This window comes from Melanostigma gelatinosum (assembly GCF_949748355.1).
Source record: "Melanostigma gelatinosum genome assembly, chromosome: 12".
NCBI classification, from domain to species: domain Eukaryota; kingdom Metazoa; phylum Chordata; class Actinopteri; order Perciformes; family Zoarcidae; genus Melanostigma; species Melanostigma gelatinosum.
The window spans coordinates 20,705,913-20,715,602 of record NC_136645.1 but is presented as its reverse complement, the minus strand read 5'-3'; the positions used below and the strand labels follow the sequence as shown (position 1 = coordinate 20,715,602).

General features: G+C 42.2%; 1 protein-coding gene across 1 annotated transcript; it reads left to right on the top strand.

The window, feature by feature from the left end:
* Positions 1-415: 415 nt before the first annotated feature.
* ccnj (cyclin J) lies at positions 416-2,713 on the top strand (the record flags this gene model as incomplete). Its single annotated transcript, XM_079280915.1, has 5 exons — positions 416-521; positions 1,144-1,354; positions 1,445-1,744; positions 1,992-2,151; positions 2,380-2,713. The coding sequence occupies exons 1-5, from the start codon at positions 453-455 to the stop codon at positions 2,711-2,713; spliced, it is 1,074 nt and encodes a 357-aa protein (XP_079137041.1). The 5' UTR covers positions 416-452.
* Between the last annotated feature and the right edge of the window lie 6,977 nt (positions 2,714-9,690).

Below are 9,690 nucleotides of genomic sequence, written 5' to 3'. Positions count from 1 at the left end.
TTTTGTTTTCCCCGACTTGCTAACACTCTTTTATCCACTCTTTTATCCCCGGCTTCTTTCGCGTCGGTTGTTCCTGCGCACGCAACTTGGAAATGTTTTTCCGGTAGCACGCGAACGCAGCAGGAGGTGTTTGCTGAACTCGTGCGGAGCCTCACAGCCTGACGGACTACAGCAATGACTGTGAGCAAGCATGTCCGGCTAGTTTGAATCAAAGTTTACTTCAGTGAAACTGCCGGTAATATCCACTACATGTGCTCATCGGGTGAGTCTCCACTTTTGAAGCGTCACCATCAACAGTTTTTAATTTTACAGTTTAAGAAAACACGACCGACGACGGCGGGTTGGTCCCCGGTGCCCATTTCGTTGTTTGTCCCCATGTGCACTTCAGTCTCAGTTGAGCGATTGCCTCTCGTGTGTTCTGCCTTCCAGAGGTTTCCAAAGCACTGTGATAAATGGAGCTAGAGGACCAATGGTGGAAAGGACAACTCGCTGCAGACATATACCAGGCGCTCCGATACAAAGTGAGTGGGACACTTCAGTGATGGCTGCCAGGATAGACACATTGCAGCAACAAGTGAAATAAGTCACTTTTAAGTGTTTTTAAAAAATTCTCTTGTGTCATGCCTACGTTTTGTGCATATCATCTTGTTCTTGTTTCTTTATTTCTTTCTTTACTGACTGTGTATGCACATGCCACCCCCCTCATGAACATGTGATCTATTGAATATCTTTTATAAAAAAATCTTTAGGCAGAAAGAAAAACTGTCAGTTGTAAAATAAAAAACAAAACTTTTTTTTAAAGAATCGCCTTATTATTATTTATCTATTTTTTTCTTATTATGATTAAAGAAATTGGGCCCACAATAAGTAATGAGAACGTCAGCGAAAGATTATGCAAATGTGAAAATGAACTTTTCTTTGCTATGTGGTGGACAAAACTATATCGTGAAGACACTGAATTGTCCTGTTGCTCACCGGCCAACACGTACATTATACCTGCGAGGAGTTGATATTGGCCCATATACCAAGTGTCTCCCGTGTGTACATTGAGTATATTTTTGCATGTTGGATGTGTATACATAGTGTTATCGCAGGGTCAAACTAAAATCTAGCGACGGTCAAGTCTGATATGTTGTCCAACAGGAGCTTAAGTTGCCATCCTACAAAGGCCAGTCCCCTCAGCTCAACCTGAGACGGTACTTTGCAGACCTCATAGCCATCGTCAGCAACCACTTCCGGCTGTGTCCAGCAGCCAGACACCTGGGCGTCTACCTGCTGGACCTCTTCATGGACCGCTACGATGTCACGGTGCAGCAGCTTCACATGGTCTCACTCTCGTGTCTCCTTCTGGCCAGTAAGTTCACACTCGAACACGCACGTGACACGTTTTCTGGTCCCCGCATGCACGGTGTGATGTTCTTTTCGCAACTCTTCTTCGCTGCAGGTAAATTTGAGGAAAGGGAGGACCGGGTGCCCAAGCTGGAGGCCCTGAACAGCCTGGGCTGCATGAGCTCCATGAACCTGGTGCTGACCAAGCAGGGTTTACTTCACATGGAGCTGCTCCTGCTGGAGTCCTTCCAGTGGAACCTGTACCTCCCCACAGCAGCTCACTTCATAGAATACTACCTCTCTATCGCCGTCCACGAGGGAGACCTCCATGACGGCTGGCCGATGACCTGCCTGGAGAAGACCAAACTATACATGGCCAAGTATGCCGATTACTTCCTGGAGGTTTCCTTGCAAGGTGAGTTGCATTTGATAAGGCGTTCGGACCTTTTAGTCTTACTGGCGGCCCTCAATGTGGGATCGGAAGGCCTACAGGGGTCCTCGAAGCAGAGTTGGGTAGAAAAGTTCAGTTTCACGCAATTTAGATCGAAATAAATGACGCTAATTTGAGAAGGTATAGAAATGACTGATTTCTTTTGCAGCACTTTTTTTTTTCTTTGTACTGCATGTGATGATTCATTGCTGTTTTCTTTCCCTCCCCTCAGATCATATGTTCTTGTGTTTCGCCCCCTCGCTGGTGTCTGCCGCATGCGTGGTCACCTCCCGCCTGGTCCTCCACCTGTCTCCAACATGGCCGCCCCGACTGCAGCACCTCACAGGCTACACGTGGGAGAACCTGGTCCCGTGTGCCGAGAAACTACTCATGTGTGTAAACCCCGTCTGTGGCTCAGACGATGCCAAATTTGCGCACACGCCGCTAAAAAAAACACAAAAAAAACTGATGCATACCGACGACAAGTTCTGCCACATTACATGAGAACACTAGGAGCTCACACATTTCACGCTCCGCATGCAACACGTCAGTGCTCACCTCACGGCGCTGGGTCTTTTCACTAATCACCTTTTGTTCCTTTTTTTTCTTTATTTTTCTAGTGCACATGATGGCGACGTCAAAGAGGCCAACAATCAGAAGTGCCAGCAGCCCGGCCAGCAGCAGCAGCAGGGCCAGGCGGTGTACCACGGTTCAGGCCAGACAGCTACCGTGGCCCAGTACCTGCACCGGCACAGCTTGCAATACCCCCAGCAGGCCCCGCCACAGCCGGCCCTGGCCCCGAACCACCGGCCCGCCTCCTACCTCAGCCTGCAGGCTCCCAACGGCAACGCGCAGGCCGTCGGCGCCTCGCAGGATCCAAAGTCCAGCATTCCCAACAGGGCCTACCAAGTCAGCATGCACTACACCTGCGCCGCCCCGTGCTTCGACAGATGATGGACTTTTTCAGGATGTGGTCTTCTTTTTTTATTTTATTTATTCCTTTTTTTTGGCGGTAGGAAGACATAAGAGATGATGATCTGTTTATCTTGAACACGATGGTACGCATTGAAGGAGAAATAAGTGTTTTTAATTTGGAGAGACTTGATGAGATTATTACAGCACTTTGAACCACAAGGTGTGCGTAACGTGCAATACTACGGGTGCTCTGCAGTGATGTTCTGCGTAGAGCCTGCATCAAGATTTCTGTTTGTTTGAGATGTCTGGTGTGAATGTTGTCGCGAGGTGGGTTAGAGGCAGAGTTTGCACCACTGCACCCACTAGTGTCAAAGTATAATTTAGCTACAGACCAAAAGTCTTGTATTTATTTGAGCCAAATTACCTCAAAAGTATTGAATGTCCGAAATACCTCATGCCTTTACCCTTTAAGTTTAAGGCCAGTTACAAAACAAGGACTTGCGTTGGTTTGTGGTTGAGATTGGAGAGCACAGTTTGTGTCGGTGTTACGTGCCTCGAACTTTTCCTTTTTTTTTTTTTTTTGTCGTGAGTGTCGTTTGCAAAACTGAGAACTTCTCCTCGAGATGTCACGATTTGTTTGCAGAGAAAAGTTGCTCTTCTAGACACGGAGGATTTCAGTCAGTGCTGTGCACTTGAATGATGATAGTTTTAAATAAAATACAGATCTGTGTTGGTTGAACTGAGATTTGTGTCCTGTTGACTTCTTTGATACCGCCTAGACGAACAAACATGACATGAACGACACGAGAACCCCGCTGACGGTGAGCCCATGAAGCAAGATAGACTCCTGCATATTTAGAATTTGACCCTAACCCTGAGATTGCATAATAAACATCACCTGTTTTTCTTATATTCTGCCTTCATGCGTGTACGTGGAGAGGACCAATAATACATAACACCTCAATAAAATGTAATCCAGTACAACACCACTTTTACTGATGGAAAAATAGATGTATTAGGTTGTATAGGTGTGCATAGTGGCCCCCGGCCTGATTGTCTATCTAGCATTAGTCTCCAGGTGCTTGTCAGAAGATTTGAAAAATCCATGTCAAATGCTGCAGGTGTTTTTGTATACCTGTCATTTTAGGTGATGTGTTGGAACCAGCGGCAACAGCAGCTAGTTAATAATAAAAAATAACACGTAATATCCAGACCAGCTGTATGTGGTGTAAAATAGTGAGTAAGGTTGCCTGAGGGCTGACCCACGGTCTGCAATGTCCCCGGTGTCATCCCCATCTCTCTCTCCCCTAATTTCCTGTTATTTCCACTGTTTGCGATCCAATAAAGACACGAAATGTCCCCAAACCGCGAAAGCAATACATCATAAATGACAACTGAAAAGGAAAAAACAAAAACTGCATATACTGGCATTAATAGTTTGTCTGTTGACATGGCGATCTGCAGTCTGCAGAGGGCAGTGTGTGCCACATTTGTGTCCGTCTCTCTGGCTTCACAGCTCTTGTTATATTCCTGCACGTGGTGCTGTCTCAGAAATGTGTATTTCAACACTTGTCCGAGATCTGGTGAAAGGCGATGATGCAGAGGTGCCACCCAATCTCATTCTTGTGTTCTAGGCTCTGCACTTACAAAAGGAATGAGCTCAATGTTCATTCTAGTACATTAACACTGTGTGCCTCTGAGGTGAACCCCGTGCCTCCACTCCCCCTGGACATCAGAGGAAAAGGAAAAACTGTTTGGAATCAGACACAAAGCCAGTCTCTATTAAGTTACATAACATGCACGTTCATTTGTTTCTCCTCCGCTGTGCTTTGAAAGAAACCCCTGAAAGGGGTCTTGATGGTTTCTAATTAAAGTCAGTTCCTGCTGTAAAGCTATGTGGTCGGGTCTGACGGAAATGCAAAACCTCTGATGATCTCCTGATTCCTGCACACGTCACGGTGCGGCAGAGACACTGAAATAGCATTTCCGCTCTGGGGTGATTCACTGCCGAGCTTCCTGTGGAGGAGGAAGCAGACTGATGAACCTGGTGGTGAGGACCAAAGTCCTCTGGCCGTTGAGACAAATCCACAGCGTCCGCTTGCTGCAGGAGTCAGTTTAGTTGCCAAACCAGTAGGTGGACCAAGATTGATGACGATGCCAAAGCATATGATACAGGAAAACCACAGTGAACAAGGATGGAGGGGTTGAAGCCTTCCCAACAGGCAGCATGGGTTGAGTCTCCTCTCAGTTAGGCACTAGAGGCATGAAATCGCAGTATCATATGAGCATTTTTTAAACGAACTTCAGGAGAAAAGCAGTGAAAGTGACTTAAAGATACTTTTCTGTGGTTGTTAAAATGTTTCATCTGAAAGAAGCCATCCGCCCACCTGTCCATCTGCTACTCCACCAATGCTAAAAGCACTACCACGTTTTTTTTCGAATTGTGTTTTCCATATTCAGAATGCACATTTATGAACGTAATAAACGGTGTGATATGATTCTCTGATGAATCGGGGTGTCCTTGGAGAGAACTTGCTGTGCCATCGATCAGCCGTGAGCACAGCAGGCTGTCTGAAGTGGAGCATGACTTTTCAGTGAACTTGTCACGAGCAATTAAACATCCAGTCGATCCATAAAACTAAATGGAAATAGAAATGTTGGTAATATACTTTGTCACACTGACAGGAGCTTGTATTTCGTCCAAACTCCATGAATTTTGTCTTGATGACAGCACTATTTTACGACGTAAATTCAGCCTATTATCCACTGCGACCTTGGCTTTGAGATATTGAACTTCAAAGTTTTCACATCCCAGAGAGCAAAAGTGATGTGCCGCAAAGTTGTCTTTTATTTGTCAAAATAATAAGCACACTAAAGGCATTCTGAATCCCATTCATCCCATTCAAACACACTTTTAAATGGACTTTATATAACGGGTGTTTTGCAGATTTATGTTCAACAGCGGGACCTTTTCTTGCATTCTGTCCATCGACAGGCCATGAGAATAGAGCGGTGTAACCTCAGCATAGCAACTATAGGGGACATTATTTTGTTCAATGTTGTGGTCTTGAATGAACATCTACTTCAAAACAGAAAGGGGCCTAAAATATTGTGGGACATCATGCATGAGTCACATAACGATGTATGTAAAGAGGAGAACCAGTGTAGCTTAAAGCATGGTGGAATTAGCTATCAATGCTCTGCTGGATAAAGAAAATGAGTCGGGCAAAATGTGTTACTCATCTGGCAATAGCAATATGCTCTCCTATGGATGAAGGAAACATTTTATAGATTTACTCTGGCTCTCTACACTTCATAACGTTACTCCTTAACTGCTCGTACTAGTCGTTAGCAAAGTGAGTCTGTGACTTGCAGGAAATCGGTTTAGTTTATACGGAAGCTAGACCTAACCGAAAAGACAATTTGGTCAGAGGCCTGTCATCATTCACGACGATCGGAATCAAGGCCTTGTCTCTTTAGGTGTTAGACCAGTGGTTCTCAACTGGTCTGGCTGCAGGAAGTGGCGTCTGTAATAAAACTGAAATGAAAGTGTTGTTGGGGGAAATGGCATCTTCAAATAGAACGTCTGGAATGAAAAATTACAAAAGATATCCAATAAAACTGTATAATGAAAATAAATAAGAAAAAAATAATAGTAATACGTTTAAATTATTTCACAAATTGTTGTTTAATTTTACCAAATGTAGTCACATGATTAGTTACTTCATAATATTTTTAATTACTTATACAGTTTGGCCTTTAAAAGATATTTTACATTGTAATATCATCAAAAGATCCATGTCCTCTAACACACAAGACTGTATTATTTAGTGCTTTACTAAATAATACTGCTTTTAAATAATACTGCTTTAAGAAATAATACTGTATGATTTTGATGTATTAGTGTCACATGGGGCAGCTTAGTGTGGGAGTGATAACCCCACTGAAAGATTAAACACGGATCACATCAGAAAAAAAGAACATTTCAGTGAGTGAATCTTTCTCCTCCAGATTCATGAGCCCATCATCACACACAAAGAAGCGCCACATAAAAATGACATTGTCCACCTTCAGAAAGAGGATGAATAAGCCCATTAGACGCATTCAAATGAAAGATTGCATTCAAAGTTCTGAAAATGTATTGTCTGTCATTGCATTATCACAAGCACCTCGCCGTTTGTTCCCTATTCAGTTTGGATGATCTGTTTGCCTTCACTCTGATCAGAAGACAGATGGTACAGACGCGAGCCAGCATGGATATGTCATTGAGATCTCGGCAGTACATTCAAAGGAGATGAGGCCTGATATGTCACACAACGCATGCTGTTTGGGTCCGCGGTGATGATTGCAGATTTCATATGACAGGCGTCGGTATGTTTTATGATCAGCTCTCAGTCATATATTTCATCAATACCTGTCTGTTTCGCTTTTATTCCACTTCAATGTATGTATTCCTGTTGAAAATGTGCTGCAGCTAAAACACTTCGTGGTCAGAGTAGAACTCAGCAACTTAATATCGTGTTTCATTTCCACAAATCTGGATTCTGAACACGTGTCTATTTTTAAACATGTTTTTCTTATCTATTTACTGACATCAGAGGGTGAAACACAGTTCAGCTTGGAATCCAATCCATTGCCGGTCCTCAAATAAATGTGTTCAGTGTAAAAGCGATGGAGCTTGTGCTCCGAGCCATCAGTGGCACCTGATCTAATTTTCTCCAATACTTTAATGTTGTACTGGACAAACATTTGCTCTGAAAGCAGAGTAGTAGCTCACAATAAGTCCATCTGCTATACATCTTAATACTGTAGTCTATATGGAACATATGTATTCAATATCGTTGTTCTTTTTAATTGTCAGAAAATGGCTGAAATAAGTAAACTCCTCCTAACAAGCCTCCCTTTAAATGATCATGTTTCACTTTGCCTTCAGGTCACATTTCTAAAAAGCATATAAATCATGTAAGAATACTTTACAGTTAAAACCACTTCCATTGTGCATTGTAACCTGTTTAGACTCAATTATTTGCAGAGATAAAACAGGATTTACTGTAATCTAAACGGGAACACACTCCACACTGCACTGCCCTGTGCTTATTTTAGACATTACATAACAATGTTTCATAACCAAAATTCTGAAAACAGACAGGATGCTCATTATGTGAAAAGGTCATTTGTGATTTAAATCCTGTGCAGCCGCTTCACGCGGCGATGCTTTCGTAACGCGATGTGCAAGATATTATACAAAACTCTGTCATCTCAAAACCTGCCCTCTTCTTTAAGTCTCTCTTTTGCTGTTTGTCCACTGTAGAATATGGGGTTGATCACATGCACGCAGCAATCTCCTGCATGTAACCGCCTCAGATTGCTTGCTTTTTCTATCAATATCAAGAATGTAATTTCAGACATTTTGCAGTTTTTTTCAAGAGTTCTCAACCTGGTTTCTATGACAATGAAAGAGAAGAGCTAAACCTTCAAATCAAACAGGTCACACTGTACTTGTATGTTATATTCAATCATCACATGTATTGCAGACCAATTGGACTTCTCCTTCGGTATGCTTATGATAAATAAATAAAGGCTGTGGCATAAAAGTCTTCTGATGTAAAAGACCGTGAAACATTATGAGGTCAGACTGTGGAAGGTCACCCATGAAGTCAAGCTGTCTTTTCCATTTCTGTCTTGCATTGTACTTTGAAATTTCAACTAGATAAAACAACTCATACACACAGCAACTCTGGACACAAAGTGCTTGTGCATCAAACCCCTCATAGTGTGTATTTTGTGCTCCAGTCTGTGTAGAACATTGTGTTGCATTATACTGCTGTGATGATGACAGGGTTTGATAAACTCTGGTGATTTCATCAAGAGATAAGCAGCACAAACAACATCCGCTAAAACTTGAGACAACAGTATTGTATAAAATGTGTTAAGATCACAGTTCAGAGGATGTTGGTTGTTTTTGTTCTGTTTTTCAAATACATTCAAATGCAATTTTGTGTCATCTAAATAATGGATATATTGCATATCTGCAGTCACACAGGCATATGGGTTAGTCATGCTAAAAGGAAAATGTGAGAGGTATTCGAGGAAGTATAAGATCTGATAAACTAGTAAAATACATTTGTACAGTGTGCGTATGCTAGCTGTGTGTGATCGTGTCTGATAGGTGCACTGACAGACGCATTGTCATAGTGCTAGTACAATGAAATATATGTCATTTGCATATTGCAAATACTTCTATCATGAGATGTCATCAGTCCACTGAATTGTCTGCATATTTTCCCAACTTAATGTCAACTAAAAGCAATAGTGAGCCTCCCTGGAACACTAAGCATGATTAACCTTTGCTGAATGCCACTTTTTGCCAAATGATTCATTAGACATATTATTAATTAATTAATTATACATTATTATTTCCTATTCTTAAGTCAGAGCTGCGGCAAACGTTCCTCTGTTTGAAACTGACAAGGTTAACCATTGGTTTTTCAGGACCATGGTCAGCTCAGGAATCATTGACAACTTTCACTGGAAGTAACGTCAGCAAATACAATTAAATATAGTGAAAATGCATGCCCACTTTAGAATAAAGTGTAACAAAGTCAAACTAACATAATTTGATTGGATTTATAGAAGCAAATCCAGTTAATGCCATTAACTTAATGGCAATTACAAGATATCTATCATGCATACAGGCGGATTTGAGCGTATAAGATCACAACACCAATCAGTTAGTGCCTTTCTGTTATGTTTTAGACTAGATGAACTAAAGACACGTAGGATGCAACAATGTATCTAACATTATTCAGAACTATTTCTTTCCGGGTTTTTTTCTTTCCATTCGCTTCCTCTTTTAACGTGCATTTTGATTGGCTCTCCGAGATGCTTCTAGCCAATCAGCCTCCGCCTGCTGTGGAGGAAGGAATAAATGGAAGATGGCTCCTCATATAAAAACAGTCTTCTGGGTCGCCCTCAGCGTGCTTCAAAATAACTCTTTATACCTTAATAGGTTGAAA